We start from the raw sequence: 20,960 nt of genomic DNA, 5'->3' as shown, positions 1-20,960 counted from the left end.
ATAATTTAAATCTGGCGTGTAACTGTGCTTTTGACTATTATCCTTTCTTCTGTCTTTTGCGATGCTTGGAATTCTGCTGGGGCTTTTTAAAGATGCATTTTGAAAATGGATCATCACTGCCCTTGGTGAGTGTACTATTGGTTTTCTTTTCTTACATTCTGGATTGGTAAAATACACTTTGTGGGGCCTGCCATGAAGATGATGCTTCAGTTTTCCTAGAGTTAGATGTGTGTGGGAGGTTACTGGTCTTGCAGAATTGTTGGAGTTGTTTACTGTACTTCCTCTTTTCCTAGTTGTGACATATGAAAAGAAATTTAAATATCATTTTCCTTGGACCTTTGAGTTAGATACCTCTTTATGTTTTTACAAGTATGGATGAAGTACACTTCTGATCAGTGAGAACTTCTTTTAAGAATTGCGTCTTTTCTTCATAGCATTGGAGTATTACTGTGTCTTAGTTGCATTGAAGGATGAAATGCTACCGGGGGTTTAAAATGAAAGGGCAAGGCTGTGCATAGTTCCTTTTACTGAAGCTCCCAGAACAGCTGGAGTGGGCTTGCTGGAAACACCAAGTTAGCATTTTTAGTTTTATTCCCATAAAACCTATTCTTTGTTTTCCTTCGTTCTCTCTCCCCTCTCTTTTCCACCCTCCCTCCTTTTGCTGCTGTGTCAGCCCGCACAGTGGTTTTGTTCTCCTCTCTTTTCTTAGCAGCTCTTGGAACCAGTGGATAGACAGGATGTATAATTATTTTATGTCAGTTTGGCAGGTGTATCTCACAGAAATAATTAAAGATAATTGCTTAGTAAGGTCCAAGTTTAGAGGATTGAGTGGCAGTTCTTCACCATATAAAATGATCAGAAAAGAAGAATCTTCTGTGTTGGACAAACTGAATGGTAGATGGTTCTAAGCAGTTGTTTTGACACTTTCTTACATCAAATTCGAGGACAGAGGGGGCTCTGTCCTGGGGCAGGCAGGGGTGCTGGGCTCCCCTTGTTTCTCTTTGTCCTGACGACAGTATCTGCCATAATGCAATTTGATTTTAGAAATCCTGTCTTATTTTGCATCTACATGGTAGATACAATTGAAAGAAATAGTTCCCCATGTAGGATAGAGCTTTTTTTGCTGTAGAGATAATCAGCATGTGAAAATTGATGATGTTCACTCTTAGTAGTGTGCTTAAAAAAAAACCACGAACAGCAACAAACAGACCCACAACAAAGCAAACAGGTAAAACCATTGAATGTGAAACAAATTTCTTGTAACAAAAAAGGTGGTTTTTTCAGCTTTCTAATAGCTGCCTTATCAAAAGCTCTAAGAAAAACAGCTGCCAGGCTATTCTTGGCAAAATATCAGTGAAAAGTCTCAACATGACTATTTATATTCAGTATTATAAACACTCCTTATAAGCTTTATGGTCTCTTTGGGATTTTTTTGAGTTTTTCTGTCTTAAGACATTTACATGAAAATGTTCTTCATGTAAGCTTCAATTTCAGAAAAAATCCATTATATCAAATAAGAAATCATAAGCAGCACTTAGGTTTTGTGTAAAGGGATAGTGAAGTGTTATTTCGCTCCTAGAAAAACAAACTGTTTCCCTCTCAGTAGCATTTGCTTACTGTACATGTTTATACTCAATCTAATAACATAAACATACCCAGTTTGAGAGTATTTACATTGTTCATTGCTTTTCATCTAATGAAAAGCAATGGGTGCAAAAACCAAAAATACAAATGGAGAAGATAATTGAAAAATGTGTAATGCTTCTTGATTGATAGATGTTCCTTTTGTACTCCAAGTAACAGAAATGCACTAGAAAAAGAGGTATTGTGCGTTTTTTCCTAGTTTGAGCAGATGTTCACAGTTTCTTGCTCACCCTAAAAAAAAGAGCTATGTGGAAGAGATGAAAGAGTCTTGAAATACTGCAGAGGTGCTAAACAAGCTTTATAGTTTTCTGTAGAGACACATATTCAAAGGTTCTTAGGGAAATATATGGCTGTCTTGCCAGCAAAAGTAAGGGTGCAATTCAGTATAATGGATGGGTTTTAGCCCCTCTGAACATCGTTAGGTTCTGCTTTGCTTTTCATGTTGGGATTTTTTGGTGGGAACAAGTTGGGGAGGAAGGAAGGGGAAAAGAGCTCACATGATGCTTAGGAAGAGCAGGGAAACAGCAATGAGAGTTATCTATAATTTAATGTTCTGCTAGGAGAAGGATTTCTGGATAAAGGATGGGTAAAAATAACCTATGGAAAGTAAGATGAAGCATTTGGAAGGCAGAGGTAATAAGATGTTCTCATGTCCTAGCCCCAAGTCAGCTGTCTTCTGCTCTCTGGGAGGCTTTATTTTGGCTGTCACTCCTGCGCTAATGGAAGTGCTGTGATAAACGGAAATATTTAATGCTAACTGCCCACTAACTACTCTAAAAGGTTTAAGTGATGCATTAGTGATTTCTAGTGCTACTCACTGTATACAGATGGAGCTGCAGGTGGGAATCCAGTGGCTTGAGACATCACCAAAAATACCATTTGTATAAAACGCTCTTAGTACTAACAAGGTGCATTTAGGAGCACCTTAGGAATAATTTGAAACATCTCTCCTTTATCTTTTGAGTAATCCAAATACTTAGCATCTCCTGGATTCTGTGATGCTTTTTGTTAACTGAGTTGCATCACCTTCAGTGCCTTGTAAATTATTTCTTTGCCTGGCATTTTCAGTAGACTAACCCTTCAGACAGTAATAATATATATTCTTTTTGTGCTTGAAAATGAAGCGTTTAAAATGTTAGCTGTAATCCAAATTGTTATTCTGGACTGTTCTGGTTGTATGAATGTTTCACTGCAATAACATACCATTATTTAGTCAGTTGTTGGTATATTTATCAGTTTTACTCTTTCTCAGAAACGTTACACTTCAAATCTAACCACCATTCTTGGGGCTTAAGATTTGGTGCTACATGCTCAAACAGTACAATTACAAAACCTTGGTGCTTACTTTCTCTTCAATCTTCTGCTGAACTATTCTTTTCCAGTAAGACCTCTGCAATGTGGGGCCTTGTCAAAATTGAAGGGAGCATAATAATTTATGCAAGTTCATTTTGACATGTGTACCACATGCCATAGTGCAAAAGAACAGTTAGAAATAAATCTTTGATTCAAGAAACTTCATCTTCGGGGAATAACATTTCACTTGGTATTTCTTTTCTCACATCAAACAGTGGCTTAAGTAAGAACAGTCCAAAAATTAAGTATCATGAAAGGATAGTAGGATTATCATAGAAAACTTGAACCTGAATTGCTTGCAGTCTATCATGGAATTGCTTACTTCGACATATTTAATGAAAAAACCCACTTCACCGTGGAGAATTTTGTATTTACTTTTCAATAAGAATAACGATGACCTTACAAATATATCTTTTTTTTCTTTAGTTAGAGCAATCTGTTGTGAGCTGTTAACTGTAGTTAAACAAATGCTTAGCTATTGCTCCATGTTTAAATGACAATGCTAAGTTTAATATTCAGCCAGGGTGTTATGTTTTGTCTAAACAAAACTTAAAACAAAGTGACCCAACTCAATACACACCCTGAGAATGGGTAACAGTAATGTACAGTGAAAATTTCTTTGCTATTTTAAGATTTTACCCTTATCTGATTAGCATGTCTCCTGCCATTAGCATCACCATCTCCCTAAAGAAGAGAATAGTTGCGGTAGCTTGTCCTGCGCTTCTGGAAACTAAAGTTGAGCCTCACCACACATTCTTTTTTTTCTTGTTTTTCTTTTTTTTCTGGGAATTATTTATCAATATACAAGTATCTTTATGGATGTAGTCTTCTGTTAATTGGCTGATCTTTCTGACAGCAGTATCAGTTAGGTTTTTTTAAACTCACATGAAGAGCTCTGTCAAAGTTAGTGCAAAGATAACTTTGGTTAGCTTCGCAAATGCAACCAAATAAAAGAGGAAGCAGTTTACCAATAAACTGCCCATGAGGAGTACTCCAATATTTTTTCATTTGGTGGGTGTAATATATGTTTAATAGAGCTCTAAAATTCGTAATACTTAATATGTTGTCTCTAATGTGAAGCTTGTGGTACTAAATGCACCCTCATCATCATAGTGTATACTAGTTGCTCATTATCATGTATAAAATCTGTACAAATGGGAGACAGGTGATCTTAAAGCCCATAAGTGAAAATGATGAGATTTATTTTAACATTTAGATGTGTATCTAACGTCTTATTTCCTGTCATTTTTTCACTGATATGGAATGTTTTCTGTTCAAGAGTAGCATTTCTCTCATTATTTTATGTAAATATGGGTATTTTTCGGAATCTCCTATGAATGCTCTTATATTTGAGAATCTTACTAAGAAGTTTTGTAGTATGAGAAGTTTTAAGTATATAGTATGATTAATAAAGGAGGATCTGGATTAAATGAGATGGCTTTTATTCTCGCAAAATTCAGTCAAGTTTCAGTTCTTGGCTTGTTACTGTCCCAGCTGACATGCAGTGTGCCCTAATGGTATGATATGGATACTTACCTGCAAACTAAAAATACAGCTAACTGCAATCACATTCACATCAGATGTGTGGAGAACAAATTTCGTACCATATGTGAAAATTTCATTTCAGTAAGCTGTTGAAAGCGGTGTTACCTGGTAAAGTTCTTCGGGCTTTTTTGTGGTGGTGTTTTGGTTTGGGTTACTACACTAATTTGAGAATTGAAGCTAAATCCATTCCAGTAGCTTGAGGCAGCAGAGATAGGAAGCAAAACTTGATTTGCATGCTGGTATAAACATTTTTAGAGTAAATAAGTTTAATTTAAAATAGATGAAAGCAAAGAAAAAATTCATGACATTTCATTATTATGAGGGTTTTTTTGTTGTTGTTTTTATCAGGGTGAACAACTGTGTAGGATTCTCCAATTACAAATTTTTTCTTCTCTTCTTGGCTTACTCGCTACTGTATTGCCTTTTCATTGCTGCAACAGATTTGCAGTACTTTATCAAGTTTTGGACAGTAAGTACCCCAAACTACATACTGTCTTTGAGTGTGTGAAGTTACTGATGTACAAGAAGTCTAAGGGGGCCTACAAAAAAGCTAGAGATGGACATTTTTAGATAGTACAAGGGAAAATGGCTTTAAGCTGAAAGAGGGCAGGTAATGATTAGGTATTAGGAAGAAATTCTTTGCTGGTGAGGCATTCGAAGGGGTTGCTCAGAGAAGTTACCACTTCCCTATTCCTGTAAGTGTTCTGGACCAGGTTGGATAGGACTTTGAGCAACCTGGTCTAGTAGAAGGCGTCCCTGCCCATGGTGGGGGGGGTTGGGAACTAGATGATCTTTAAGGTCCCTTTCAAGCCAAGGCATTCTGTGATTCCAAGGCATTACATTGTAAACTAGTATCTCCTAATATCATGTACAAAAGTACAACATATTTAATAAATCATAGCCTTCATGTTTTTCTCTTTACCATATTTTAATGAAATTTCACTTACTGCTTCATTATTTTGAAAAGGCTAATTAAATTACACAATTTTTGTAAAGACAAATTATTCCTCTCTAAAAGACACTTCAAAGTTCAGATCTAAATTTCAGGTTCTTGCTTTCAGTATTTAAAGTTTCCCAAGAAAGGATCTGTTTCTTTAACCTAGATGCTGTCATGAACCTAATTGCATGGCTCTCTGTACATAGAAGGTGTATAATCCATTTATTTATATTCTTGTTGTGTGGTGTATTTGTCTGTGTGCTGAATTTGATTTGGCTGAATAGAAGATTATTAATAATCAAACAGCTATTTCCCCAATTCTAATGGCATATTTTTTTTAATTTTTAGAATGGCCTTCCTGATACTCAGGCCAAGTTCCACATCATGTTTTTATTCTTTGCTGCAGCTATGTTTTCTGTCAGTTTGTCTTCTCTCTTTGGGTATCACTGTTGGCTTGTCAGCAAGAATAAATCTACATTAGGTAAGTAGATTTAATGCTTCTGTGTTTGACAGCAAAAAATAAATAATAAATGTATCTTAGATGCATGGGGGTAATGGAAGAAGTGGGCAATTCTTTACAGGTTCCTTGGACCTTGGTTAGAAGACTCTAGAGTTCTGCTGCTCCCTGGAAATTCTGACTCTTTCTCTCTTGCCCCAAAGGGCCAAGTTATTAACGAACGTACGTTCTTCCTCTCACTGCTTTCCACCCACAGTTCGTTAACAGAAACCGGATAAACTAAAAAAATGAAAATAAAATCGAGATAAATTTCTAATAAATGTTAGATGGATTACTGCATGCTCACACACGTGATTCTCATTCGGCATTCCCAGCCCCAGGTCAGAGTCCTCCTGTATGGTGTCTCAGTCAGGGCGGTGGCTCCAGCTCTTTGTTCCCACCCTTGTCCCCTGCAGAACCAAAGTTCTGTCAGAGCTGACTTGTGACAGAGGAACAGGCAGTGCTTCTGTATTTAGTAGTAAGTGAACAATGGAGATCCCAAAGGCAGTTTCACAATTGTGAGAACTGTCTCCCACAGATGCATAGAAAGGCCTCTGTGTTATGAATTAATTTTAAAAACCTCAGAGGTGTGCTGTGCCTCTGCTATGTGGCAGAGCAAATACAACTGCATCAAAGAGCAGTGCTAGAGCACGATTTCCCTCCACTTGAGTGCACACGTGTCTGATGACAAATCTTAATAAATAAAAGAAAGTGTAGAAGATTGAAGTGCCTCTTCTCTACTGTATGCTGGACTGTAAAAATGCCAATTTGGAATCTAGTCATTAAAATTTCTAAATCTCTTAAGTGCTTTCCTGTTGGCGTAAGCTGAATTAAAGTAGGCCAGTGAATTGACCTGTATTTTCCAGTTCTCTTTGGACTTGCTAATGATGATTAGTTATGATTTCGGTGATTAATGGAAAACTTTGAGAATAGATATCTGTATCAATGGAAGAAAGTTTGTTTACTTTAAGATTTCCTCTAGGATTTTTGAGTTTCTTCAGTATTCTAACAAATCATTGACTTTGAACAATTTTTTACTGGCATTAATTTCTATCTAGGTGTAAGTAAAGAAAAGTTTTATTAAAGATGCTTATTTGAATGGAAATGAATTAGTGTTCTGTTTATAAACTCATAATTTTAGTGCAAAAAATTTTTTTCAGAGGGATCCATAATATATTACACTTCTAATACAACATTTCATGTTTTCAAAACAAATGGAATCCCATACTGGTAATATAACATGTTTCCTGCATACTTAAGTTACTCGGGAAGATCTGGGTGTCACTTCCCATTTTACTTTGGGAAATTGCTCAATACATTAAGCCTTAAAAATGCAGTTTTGGTAATGAAGCCATGATAGCTTTAAGTGTGACTGTGCTTAAATCATCCTTGGAGTTCTTTTCCTAGCCTAACATGGGCATCTAAAAGGGTGCCCCCGTTTTCCCTTCCCCCTTCTTTAAAACCCATTGTAAGTAATACATACTGCATGTGGAAGATCATTTCCAGCAGTTCCTAGCTAAGGTTTGACTGCAGAAGGACAGTCTCAGCATGGTTCTGACATGGTTTGTGGGAGCTGTGCTGTCAGGACATCAGGACACAGCTTGCCTGCTATGTATAGCCAGTTAGGGCAATTAAATGGCTATCAGTCACTTGGTGGAAAGTGAATGAATATTGTGCTTCAGGCACTTTGCAACACTTGAAGCTATATTTAGCTCTCTTCTCCAGAAATTTAGGTTGGATATCCAGGGGGAATAATCTGAGTTTACAAGCAAAGACATTTCTTTATGCAGTGGTAAAAAAACACATAGTATTTTCATACCCCAGGGTGTTAAAAGCTAGTCTTACTACTAAAGTGGGTTAACTTTTTCTTCTTTTCCATTACTTTTTCTGGAATAAACCCTTCATTTAGGTTTTTCTTTATTGAACACACTCTGTGGTATAGTCACATGCTGAGATCTTCATATAAACATACCATGCCTTCTTGAAAAGTGAGTTCCTCACTATTCTTGCCTTGATGAGGGAGGAGAGTAAAGGAGACTTGCACCCTTCCTCAGCCACTGGACTTGCTCCATATGCACAGTGCCTGTGTAGCACTGACTTTGTCTTCTAAGAGTGCACTCACTCTCTCTCAGTCGTTTGGGTGGTACAGCCTTTCTTCTTGGATGACGGTACCTGCAGGGCAATTGCCTAAATACTGGTGGGAGACTGAAACATGCAAACTTGCAAAGAGGTCTAAATAATCTTTTTCTTTTCAGAGGTATTCAGAGCTCCCATATTTCGTCACAGAACAGATAAGAATGGCTTTAGCTTGGGCTTCAGCAAAAACCTAAGGCAGGTGTTTGGTGATGAGAAGAAATACTGGTTGCTGCCTGTGTTTTCGAGGTATACTGTTCCTAATGCTTCATTTGTTTAAACTGTTGAATAATCAGGATCCAGAGAGTTTTGGGGGATGGTTCGTTTTTTGAAATAAGATGTAATAATACTTTAATAAAAAAAGTTCTTCAAAGTTGAGAGTTTTTTGTATGTATGACACTAATTCTGAATTTTTCAGTTTAGGGGATGGTTGCTCCTTTCCAACTTGCCTTGTTAGTCAGGATCCTGAGCAAGCTTCCACACCTGGTGGACTTAATTCGTCATCCAAAAAGTAATCTGCTTTTTGTTACTCATTTCAAATAGTTGATTTTATTTTTCCTGTGCACACATAAACAAAATGATATATAATAAAAGTGGTAGGGAAATGAAGAGTATCCTTTTAATAAATCCAACTCTGATTTTAAACAGTTAAGCTGTAAATCAGGTAATCCTCAGATTTATATATAAATTTATGGAAATGAGATGGGGTGGGTTTTTCTCCCGATGTGCTTTGTCTCAGTTCAGTGGCATCCCAGGAACTGAATTTTCCACACCTGCCTAACAATCAGTATCAGCAGCATTCTGTTCTGCATACATCGGAGATGGTTAGTCAGTCTGCCTGCGATACAAATGCATTACCTTGCATGGCTTTTGGGGGACCCCTGCTTCTTCTTGTCTGGTGAAACCTGCTTCATATAAGGGAATCCCTAATGGCACCTGTACCAGAGCACAGGAAGCTGAATATTCAGTGTTCTTTCTGCTGATAATAGAACATATTTTATTAATTCTTATCCTTAATGGACATGACGTCTTTAAAGTGTGAAAAATATGCATATGCTCCTTTAAATAAAGTCATACTGCATCTTTTTCGAAACATTTATGTAATGAAAACTGTGATAAGTATAGTAGACTTGAATGTGTGGCTAAGAAATGATAATGGAATCATATTGACAATCTTTTGTTCATAAAAGACATACGATATTTCAGCTAGCTGCTTACTGATGTTTTATCTTACCCCAGCATTCCGTAGCTTACATTAGGAAAGAGATTCTGGAGATGTTCTCTCCACTGTGTATCATGTCAAGAGTGCATTTGGAGCTGAAGTACATCTATTAATACACAATAGCTGTCAAATTAAAAATCCCTATGCTAGGGAGTTGCTTTTTAGATTGTGCTTGCATTTGTGACAACTACAGTGTAATGTATGGAATGATAAAAAAGTAGTGATTCATCAGACAAGAGGCAAGGTGAGGTAAGGAAATTACTGCGTATGACATACTGTTTGTAATGTGTGGTAAGATGATGAAAAATTACTGCAGTTCAGTAATGTTCTTTTTATCGGCACTACAGTGAGAACCATCTGTTTCCTGCAAAGCCATTGCGTGATTCCCAGAGCCACCTACTTACGGATACACCATCTTGGTCAGAAACTACTGCAAAGGCTGAAAAGGGCAAAGTTGGTAAGGAGTTGACTTATGCTGCAATGATTTATGTTGTATAAACTAGTTTTGGAGGATATAGTGTAACAATGACCATGGTCACGTGGTTGGTATTCATGAACCGAAATTCATGAAGCTTATTTTAAATACATGCTTGTGGGAAGTTCCATGTATCAAGCTGCTGTGCCTTTCCCAAACCTGACCAAGGAATACTGAGAACACTGAAACCAGTAGGTGCTAATTATTTTTTTAAGCTAGGCTTGATAGCACTTTTGACAACAAATTGCTTACAAAAGAAGTAACACCTATTTGCAGCTAGTGAAAAGCTGTGTAATAGACACAGGACAGGAATAGACTTGATAATAGTGTAGTGACATTAAAATGATTGTTAATTCAAGGTTGTATTATTTGCTGAAATTGACATGAGACCTTTTCCTGTGGAAATACTATTTTTTGTCTTTTAAGGTATGAGCAATCCTGCATTAACCATGGAAAATGAAACCTAATTTCCCTTAAAGGAAACATCTGAATATATAAGGAAAGGTATGGTAATATTCTCGGTACTTAATATTTTATTCACTGATTCCTTACCATTGAAGAAAGCACAAAAGAAAACTATTAAAACACTTCCTGTTTTTGTTCCTTCAGTTAATTTTTTTACCACGTGTTGTAGCAAGTACATGAATTCATAGTTTTAAACTAAACCTCCTATTTCTTGATGTGTCATGTTTGTAAATTAGTTTGATCTTTATACTCATTTAGGTAATAGTCCAATATATTATTATTATTATTGTTATTTTATTATTCCCTTTCTTTTGAAAGATACTGAGATTGTGAGTATTCAAGCTGTTCAGCCAATATTTGTAGTGCTAAGTTTGAAAATTAGGCTGGTTCTTAATACTGAATGCAAAGGTCGTAGCTTTGTCTGCTAAAACAGATGAAAGTCTAGCAAATGATGAAGCAAAAAGGATTTAGTCTAATATATAAGCTATCAGTGTCTTGCTCTGAGTTGGGTACTGAACTGCATCCTGTTTAATAGTAAAAACGTGCTGCCTACTGAAGACAAAAGGTGCCCATATGACTTCCTGAGCATTTAATCACCTGTTGTCAAAAACAGCTGAGATTTTCTTGATCTCTTGCATTAATATCTTGCAACACAGATTTCTCAAAAAGTGTGTTTGAGAAGCAGCTAGTAAATTCTGTTAGGTACATAGCAGGAGTTGACCTTTACCCTGTGTTGTGGAGAATGAACACAATCATCATATTTACTCTAGTACTTGAATATTGCTAACTCCACCGAAGCTTACAGAATTAAACTATTTCATATTTAAAACTGTATAAAAATTTTGACTCCAACCCTAAGAATATCTGCATACCAAGTAATTGGTATGGAGGAGTTGTTCCAGCAAGGTCATTTTTTTCTCTGCTGTTGGAAGCACCTTTTCAGTCATCCCAAAAAAGTGTCTCAAGTGGATGTCCTTCATTTATGTGTGATACGACTCTTGGACATGCTGTCGTAGCTGTGAGGTTGCTCATGGTCCCTCATGGAGGAAGTGAAAGGCATGGAAAGTCATCAGGGAACTGCAGTGATTGTTACTAGACCCATTAGGAATGGTACTGCACTGTCAAGGCAGATTGTAAAACTAGCAGGTGTGCAGATACCGACAGATGGGCCCATAGCTTGTACCAGAAAGTTCCCAAAAGTTCAGTTTGGTTCACAAAAGAAATTTAAAAACCTCTTGGCCCTTATATTCTGGTTTTGTGTTCAGTGATGAAGACACAGTTCCAGATATAGGTACATCTGCAAACTTGATGGTATGAAGTGTAAGAGGTGTTGAAAATGTGGGTGTCAGATGAACAGAGTTAAAGAGATGAGCGAAGGCAACTCAGACGGTGTCTTCAGTTCTCACTGCTCTGTGTATGTTATTTTAATAGAATATAAACCCCTCATTTCTAACCCTTTGTTCAAAATGTAAAATGCTGCATTTCTGCCTTGTTTAATCCATCAGTTCTTTCAACAAAACAACAGCTTCTGGAAAAGACTAAATTACTTACCTTCAGTTAGTTTAATATCTTACATGTCATCACTAATCAAGCATAAAACATTGGAGACAGACTTTAAAGCAACAGATTTTTGGATTGTTACAGAAATATCATTAATTGCAACTTACTAACACTTTATTTACTTAAGCAATAGTTTTTAAATTTTAATCTTTCTTTCAAGAGTGTGTACATTGTATTGGAACTCTGTCATTCAGATTGCTCTGATTACCAGACATGGTCTGTGACTGTTTTAAAGATGTTAAAAGTGGGTGGGTTTTCCCAGCTGTTTAGCTTGATAAACATCTTGTGGTCTTTTTAAGTTGATTTTTTTCTTTTAGTCCAGTCTGAGAAAGATTTGTGTTTGCAGTGTGATTACTTCACTCCCTGGGGGTTGGGGGCTTTGTTTGGTGTTGTTTTTTCTTTTTGTAAGCCTCCATTTTGAAACATGGCTTTTTAAAGAGAGATTACTTTCAGAGGCGGTTATGTTCCAAAAAGTAAGAGCCACAGGAAGGGGGTCCTGGAAGCTGGTTTTGCCTCAGGTGGAGTCATACACTTTCAGAAGGGTAGTAAGGACTGGTAATTCTTTGGCATGAGCATAAGCACCAGATTGGTTGTACCCTTAGATCTGAGATATTTCTTTATGGCAGTTAAAACTTTCTGGAGAATTAACAAAAAAGATAGATTACTGTCTACATATATGTGACATACTGGAATGGGGGCTGGAATAAGAGCCCTTATACAAAAACTTCTTTTAGCTACTTTGCATTTAACTTCATTTCTTTAGTGACAATATTTGAGTTATATTTATTCCTAGGGATTGAATAGAATACTTATAGTAGAGCTGCTGAAGTCGCCACAACAAAACCATGTAATTTCATCTTAGATATGAAAAATACAGCCTGCAGTCCCTGCCAATGTGTTAGAATTTGAATTTCTGTCCCAATGAAAGATCTGTTCAATATCCTGTATCCTATAATCCTTCATATTTCAGCAGAGGACAAATTACTGAAAGTGCCAGATGTGGTTTACACTAATGAAATAGAGAATTATTTTTTAATTATGTTGGTACCTGGAAGTATTTTAAAAATAGCTCATGTCATTTTATAAACTGGTGGCCTGCTTGCTGTGTAGTCAGTACTTATCACTGTCATCCTGAAGTAGATTAATAACATAACTGTGAACAGTCTTACTGGGTTCCTCTTCAGGGTGGAAGTTTTATTCTGCTGTTGGTCACCTTCCCCTTCAAGTTGATGAGATGTGTTACAATAACATAATTTTTAAGTATTCTTTGATTATAATACTGTGTTTTGTGATTAATGTTCTGTTCCAGTTTAAGAACAAGCTGTTGTTGGAAGGAAGATGCATTCTTCCAAATATCAGCCCTGTTGGCCAGCTGCTCCTGTCTGCTCCTCTATGGATGTGCTCAGAAAACAAACTGACAGATGATTAGCTGTCTCCATGTCACTGCTTGAAACACGAAACTAAACATACTACTTCTGAACCATATAAAGGATGTTTCAACTTAAAATTACTGGGTTTGAATGGTGAAGGATGACTGAGTACTAGAAAGTAGAAAAAAAGAAGAGTCTGTGTTTACAATTGTAAAAATTCAATGGCTGGTTTTACTTTGATATTCAGCACAAGAAAAATGTGATCTCCTTACTATAAGTTCATGTTCTTGGCTTGGTTTTGAAAATTCACCTTTTAATTGAAGTTATTGCAAGTAGTTGACTTTAAAATCAAATTTTTGCACTACTGGCTTTATGGATTGGGAGAACAGCCAGTGTTGATTAGGAATAGTTTAGTGGCTTGGTGCACTGTATTTTCTTTCGAGCCCTTGATAGGCAATTTTTGAAGATGAGAAGACCTAAGTGAAGTGTCTGACTGTTTTTGGACCATTTTTTGGAAAACATTATTGTAAGAGCTCTGTTTTCCCTCAGATATGTACTACCAATAGTTTGAAAAGTTGCTGAGAGGGAAAAAAATCCTTTGGTTAATTGAATGCTACAGTGGGTCACTGCTCAGTGATGCGATAAAAAGCCTGTGTTCAGATGGGAAATACGTAAACTAAACGTATGGGGATTTTGATGGGAGCTGCACAGAATAGTCCTATGAAATGGGAATTTTATTGTCCCATTTGGAGCTCTTAACCCCTTTGGGAAGCAAATGTTGGCCCTGAACTTTGATCTAAAAGGCTTTTTACCAACTGTGTTAGTTACTGAGGGCCACTTACTAATTTCTTATTAATTGATATTTGTCTCAGATTTCTTTTTTCACTTTTTCTTCAAGACACTGCCTTTCTTATTGCATAACTTAATGAATACCATATACAGTCAAGGAGACTTACTGTTATAGTTTGTGATATTTGCATTTACAGGACAATGGACTTTTGATTGCAATACCAAAAAGCCAAGCTGCTGTACATAGGAAATCCCATTCAATTAAGTTAGGACCTGGTAGCTTTCTTAGGATTAGAGTTTACTTACCAGAATAAAAGAGGCATTTTTGGCTCTTAAAGTCAAGGAAGTTCCAGCAACACAAATCTAATTGTCTTGTGCCTTTTGTATACACTACATTTATGGTATCAGTGTTTACATTTAAATGCAAATTTCTATTCTGAAAACAACTTTAGGAGGAACTTAGTTATGCTTTCTAGGGGGCTAGATAAAAATAGTCCAAAAAAAAGTGAAAACCTCTCAGACTATGCTGAATTCAGTTCAAAAAGTGCTTCTGTTGTCAAACCTGAGTTATTTAGTAGTTTGGTTTACAGTGTAAAGATGCCAGTCATTTGTTCAGGAAACTGGCAGCAGGACTAAATGATATAATTCTGAAAGCAGAAGATGCTATAATTAACTTTTCTGCCAGCAGGTAACTTTAAAATTTGTCTTTCTTGGGTTTGCAACTTTAATTCTTGCTGGTGTAGCAAAATGTGGCTTTGTTTTTTCCTCTAGTAAGGGAAAATGTATTTATTTTATTTTTTTTAAATCTCAAAATTTTACCAGCCTGAAAACATCTGTTTATTGCCAGAAGTGCCGGAGTGTGGATCCCTTGATGTAGGACACCTTTTTTAAACTAGCATGAAGGTAGCATACAGTTTACATGATGCCTGCAGAGATCTAGTTACCAAAAGATTTTTTGCAGCTCTTTATTCAGTGTTGTTCTGTCAGCTTACCTCGTATTCGTGTTTGTTTAAAGGCGAACTTGTCAAGGGATAAGGGGGAGAGGGAAAATATATTTTTTAACACTTCAGGTTCTCTATCTGTAGAGTCTTGTTTTTTATGCAGTTAGTCACAGGGTGGTTTGTCATGGAGCATGCATTTAAAAATACTGAGTAGAAAGTTGAAATTCAGCTTCAGTGTATCTTGCTCCATATTTTTATGTAAAGACAAAAGATTTCTTCCCCAGCAAAACACGTCATGGAAATGGATCTCTCTAATACAGATGTCAGCCTCTCTGTGTCCAGGGCTCTGAGATCTCTCAGTAAGGCTGGGGATTAGTGTAGAGAAAGGACAGAGATAAGGGATCAAGAAATGCCTGACTTCTCCATGTCTCAGAAGTCACACTTGGAAAGCACAATAGCCCTAAATAATCTGCAGCTTTGCTGCAGCCAGAGGCTGTCCCCCTCACAGAAAACTGATGGAGGCATGGGAAACAGACACTGATGAAGGGAGGAGAAAGGGAAAGAAAGGATGGTAGCTCAGAGGTAAACATTGAGCAGGTCTGAGCCAGAGGGCTGTAGCTACATCTGCTCCCTGGATGGGCATGAGCTGTGTCTCCATGAAGAGCACTGTCAGGCAGGCTTTGAGGCTTCCTGGCAGTTCTCTGTGTAGAGTATGGACAAAAGTGAGCTAATCATGCTCCAAAGTATAATTTCTGATGGTATGACTATATTCTTGGCTTTAAACTCTCTAATACTTTCTATAACAAAGTGAAAATTCTCTGACATACTGACCATTGTCAGTGTTACAATGCATGCAGGAGAATTTGTGAAGAAGTCAAGGTAGCAAGGATGCAAGGTTGTTTGTCTGCTTACACTGATTCTCCTGTCCTTTATATTCTTGCTAGGCACTTTACTACAGCCTTTTGTGTAATTTCTGTATTTTTTTTAACAAGTGCTTTTTACCTACTGTACAGTTACTAATCTACTTTTTTGCTAAAAAGAAAATACTATCCCTGATACTTGTCTAGAGGTATGACTGCTTTTCAAGCTTTAGTGGAAACTGGACAAGTTCTGCAGACTCCTCAGAAGGGCCTGAGTCCCAAATGACAACAGAGTTAAATTTATTTTGTATATATGTAAACATTCATATTAACCATAGCTCCTACATGTGCAACAAGTTTCTTTTATTTGTTGGTTAGAACAAACCCAAAACATCACCAGAAATAGTACACACATACTCTATGTCAGTTGATATACCAGTGATGGAGTGCTCAGTCTTCACAGAGAACTATTTTTGTTAAGAAAATGGAACACAATCTTGGTGAGCAGTTAAGAAGTTAAGACACAGCTGCTGTTAGGCACTTTAATTCTTTAACTGGAGAGAAAAAACCACTGTCCAGTTTAGGTTACAGACTGAAAGTTCTTTAGTAGACTATGACTGGGCAGGTAATGAATGAAACAGAATCACAGAGTGGCTAAGTTTGGAAGGGACTACCACTGGGGTTATCTGGTCCCTGCTCGAACAGGGTCATCCTAGAGCACATTGCACAGTATTAAATGGTTATTGAGTATCTCTTGTGAGGGACACTCCAGAAAGGAAACAAGTTTGTTTTAGTGCATGGAATGCTGTAGCTGGTTTTCATCATTATTTGGACTGAGCGTTCTTCCCCTGATTCAGTTGACTGGTGTGTGGAGGGGTGGGGGGAAATATATTTCTACATAAATTTAGTGTATAACTTTGCCAGTTGTTAATGTATTGCTCACATAAATAAATGCTTCATGTTCAGCATGTCATGTACGTGGTAGTCATTGACACACTACCATCAGTTTTACTGGTGGTGTACCTGAAGAGCAGAACATCTCTCCTAGGGCTTCATTAACACCATAGTTGCTGTAAAGGTCCCCCCTCATCCCTGCAGCAGAGTCTTGGACTTTTATAGGTGTATTTCCCTTCTCCAGGGTGCACCTCACAACACACTGACACTGAAAGAGGTTGAGAAGGAACCAATTCTTTTATCATCATTCATGGGCAAAACATTCCATGCTTTTGTGCTGGCAGAGCAAACAGAGCTGCACTCCTTTGAGTACTGTTGATGGTCAAAAAGGTGGAATTTTGTCCCCCAAAAAAGGGGTGGGTGGGCAGTGTGTCTTAAACCCCCTATACTTTATAGAAGTGAGAAGGTGAAAGAAAGGTAGTTACTAACCAGTATTGTCACCCACAGCAGCTTTGCTTCATGAGGGCTCTCCACTCCCTGCCATGCCAGATTCTTCAGAGCTGCCTGACTTTCCCCTTCCTAAGAGTCTTTCAGAAAGTGCTGGATCCACCTCCAGTGCAGAGAGGAGCGAGACTGTCTGCTCAGGGACTTCTAAAACTGCCAAAGTTACATAAAGATGAAAGCAGCTTTTACCTGTTCCAGTTCAGACATAACCTGCACTATATGGTCCAAGCTCATCCTGTTTTTAAAACCCTTCCATAAATATTGGTATTGAACCATACACAAACATCCTCATCCAAAACAAGATTAAAAAAAGAATGTGCTGCTAGGCAGTGGGGGTGGTGGCATGTCTCTATTGCTACTTCACTTGCATCTAGCAGCTGCTGATCAGTGACCTTGTAGTAGGATGGGAAAAGCAGCAGCCTTCTGGGATGAAACTCTGAGCAAGTGACATCTAACATAACCTATGGAAAGCCTTCCCTATTCCCTCAGCAGTTTTTTAATTGTTCCCTCTTTAAATTTTTCATCATCTTTCTTTCTCTCTTCCCTTCCAGAGAATTCCAGATTAAAACTGTTTAATGTGAAATGTACAATCAGCACCTACGTTCTCTTTATTCTTCTCCCTCCCAAAGTTGATTCTAGATAGGTAATTCCTTCATTTCTCCAAGTTGTCACTCATCACTGAAATATAGTAACTCAGTCATCCTGAAATCCAGTATTTGAGGCATTGATCACACCCTTCATCCTAGATCAGTGTAATCTCAAGCAGATGGTCCCAATAGTTTGAGTGCAGCAGTTGAAAGAGTGTGCCATGAGCCATCTCCCCTTTCTCCCCCTCTGCATGCTCACAGTTTAACTGATTGGCATAACTGGAACACACCCAACACTTCCTGACAGTCATCACTTTATGAAGTCACTTTCCTTTTTTTTTTTTTTTCTGAAAATAGAAGAATTCTTAGTTCACTTAAGAAAGAGCTCCTGTTATAAAGGCAAAAATAGACAACACACACCAACTGTTACAGCCTGAACAACAGGAACTTGTTCCCAGTTATTTTCTCCATCACATCAAGAGAGTTAACTGGCTGGTATTTCGAACAGATAGAACAGTAAAAATCAGTAGCTTCATATGAAACGCTATCATAGATACTACAGCTACTCTCCAGAGCATGCAGAGGGACAGGAATGAAGGAAACAAGGTGCTTGCCAAGCTCAGCTACTATAGGATGAAAAGTAAAGAAAGGGTATTGCCAATGCAACCCCAGCTCTGCTTTGCTGCCCTACAAAAGATAAAGCACATTTTCTGTAATGCAGCTTAAAAAAGTTCATCTGTTGCAAACTTCTACCTGATACACAGAGACAGGAAAAGGCTTCCCATCCCCTTTCTCCAGCTCTCCCTCACATTATCCAACACAGTTAACTGAGGCAAGTGTCTTACGAGCACAGGATAGAGCACACTTGGGCAAGACAATTCTACTTCAAGAGGCAGAAAATATCTCATCTGTGCTGGCAGGACACCACCAGCCTCTGCAGAAATCAGATTGTCACAGTTGGCATCAATGGGCAGATTTATTCCCAACCCAAGACTGCTAAAATAATGCAGGAGAATCATCCTCATTTCACTACCTGTGTGAGGGTGGTGCAAGAGGGAAACAAACACCAAATAAGCACCCTCATTCAAGAGGGAAATAAAACAATCTCCCATGAACCAACCAAGGTGTACTAAACATCAGATGTACCAGAAAAATAACTTCATGGTAGGAATAGAAAAGTACACAGAGAGAACTGATTTTACTCTATGTAAAAATTGGGATTTATTCTTTTTGAGATTTTGTTCAAACTCAACAATTTAGTTAGACAAATACCCACAATTCTACTGGAGGCTTTTGGCTTTCTTTGCCATCACTGACAGGGTGGTGGTAAATAAAAATCTTGGGAAGTCTGTTTTATTTAAAATTTCAGTTAATTATTTTACAGGTTAATAAACTGCAATGAACCCACACCACCCTAAATCTTTGACATGTGAATATTAAATTACCAGGGAAGTTCTAAAAACTGCTTCAGTACAGAAGTGTTTTCTTTCAACGCACATTAAAGTGAGTTATTAGTTAGTTCAAGGTTGAAAAACCAATTGGGAGTTTAAAACAGAACTTCTTTATGTCCAGTTTGTTTTCACATTCCTAATCTGATCTTCCTCCACCAAGGATAACTCTTCCTTATTCCAGCTTTGCTAGGCATCTAGGGACCTGGGATTCCTAAGGGCAGGTCCCCAAGAGTAAAAACCAAAGCAAAGAAGGCATTGAGTACACCTTGGCCTTTTCCATGTCCTTTATAAGTAAGTCTCCTGCCCCCATTTAGCAGTAGTGTCACATTCCTCCTGATGTCCCTGTACAAGCTTTTCTTGTCCCTCACTGAAATCAACTTCAGATGGACCTTGCTTTTTTTAAACCAACCCTTGCACAGACTTCACTTCAGACAATTTCATATGTCCTGCTTCTACCTTCCTGTGTTTTGAGTTGAATCAGAAGCACCTTGTTCAAGACTGCAGGCTTCCTGCTACTTTCCTTGGATTTTCTGAATAAGGGAATGAACCATTCTTGAGCATGGAGTAACCAGTCAGATAAGGTAAGAGAAATTTCTTGAATGTCAGAGGTTACAGGTCATCAACAAATTCATATGGGAAAAAGCCTTAAATAATCTCAATGTGTTCCAGACCTATTTTCCTCCACCTCAAGGATGCTTCTTGCCTATTTTCAATGAGGAAAGGAACTAAATGCTTAAAATAAAAATTATATACATTAAAAAAAATAGTGACAGAGAACATAAGGTTCCTGGAACACTCATCTGACTCCAGAAGCCAAAAATACAAGTGGATTAAAAATAGAAAGATCAAATATAACAGGTTTTGATACTGCATTTCTTCTGACAAACTACTCAACAACCATGTATTTTAAATGGACTGGGAGAAGCAGAGGCTAGAAAGAGAATTCTTGTCTCTGAACAAAAAGGTGCATGCCTAGACAGCTGGAACTGTGCCTGCAGATAAATTTTTGCAAAAGCAATTAAAGCTGGCCACTTTGGAAACAGATTTCAGGCTCTGAAGTTTACACATAATGGCCCTACACATAAGAAATTACTTCTTTCATAATCTCTACAATTCACAATTTAAATCACTCCTTAATGGAAACTAAACCTAATTTTGCTAAGAAAATGAATGATGCACAGATGTCTCCCAAGCTGCAATCAACTCTCAACATACCACAGTGATCAGACCAAGAGTTCTCTCACAGAATAAAGCATAATCTGTTTCATGCTGACCAGTGGCTTTTGAGAAAAGCTTTTGTTACTGGAAAAAAACTCAAGAGTAGAATTCTTTGAAGTCAAACACTGGTCTAGAGGAACAAACTGGTCTAGTGGGAAGGTGTCCCTGTCCATGGCAGGGGGGTTGGAGCTAGATGATCTTTAAGGTTCCTTCCAACCCAAACCATTCTATGATTCTATGACAGGAAGCAAAGAAAAGAAAAACACAGCACAGTATACGGGATGTTCAGCAGTCACTTCAAAAGCACATCCCCATCGGCACTGGAACTTTTACTGTAGGCACACATTCAGAAGGCTCTAAAAACTTCCTTTGATCCTCGATTAAAAAGTTACTTCAAAACGAAAACCCATTAAAGTCCTTCGAAGAGTCATTCTGCTCAAGTTAACGAGATTGCTGTATCCACATGCTTTAGGCAAAGCTACTACTTTAAAGCAAATGCATCAAACTTCAGGGGTT

At 37.6% G+C, this 20,960-nt stretch overlaps 1 protein-coding gene across 1 annotated transcript in view; it reads left to right on the top strand.

Moving 5' to 3' along the window:
• The window catches only part of ZDHHC2 (zDHHC palmitoyltransferase 2), a 29,374-nt gene extending 19,076 nt beyond the window's left edge, over positions 1 to 10,298 (top strand). Inside the window, exons 6-12 of the mRNA XM_082281232.1 lie at positions 93 to 125; positions 4,891 to 5,011; positions 5,828 to 5,960; positions 8,231 to 8,357; positions 8,527 to 8,619; positions 9,678 to 9,787; positions 10,232 to 10,298. Coding sequence (XP_082137358.1) covers positions 93 to 125; positions 4,891 to 5,011; positions 5,828 to 5,960; positions 8,231 to 8,357; positions 8,527 to 8,619; positions 9,678 to 9,787; positions 10,232 to 10,272 — 658 coding nt within the window. The 3' untranslated portion in view covers positions 10,273 to 10,298. The remainder of the gene's footprint in view (positions 1 to 92; positions 126 to 4,890; positions 5,012 to 5,827; positions 5,961 to 8,230; positions 8,358 to 8,526; positions 8,620 to 9,677; positions 9,788 to 10,231) is intronic.
• Positions 10,299 to 20,960: the final 10,662 nt, after the last annotated feature.

The sequence above is a fragment of the Coloeus monedula genome (assembly GCF_965178545.1).
Source record: "Coloeus monedula genome assembly, chromosome: 5".
In the NCBI taxonomy this organism is placed as follows: Eukaryota; Metazoa; Chordata; class Aves; order Passeriformes; family Corvidae; genus Coloeus; species Coloeus monedula.
This window is presented reverse-complemented; position numbering and strand designations above follow the sequence as displayed.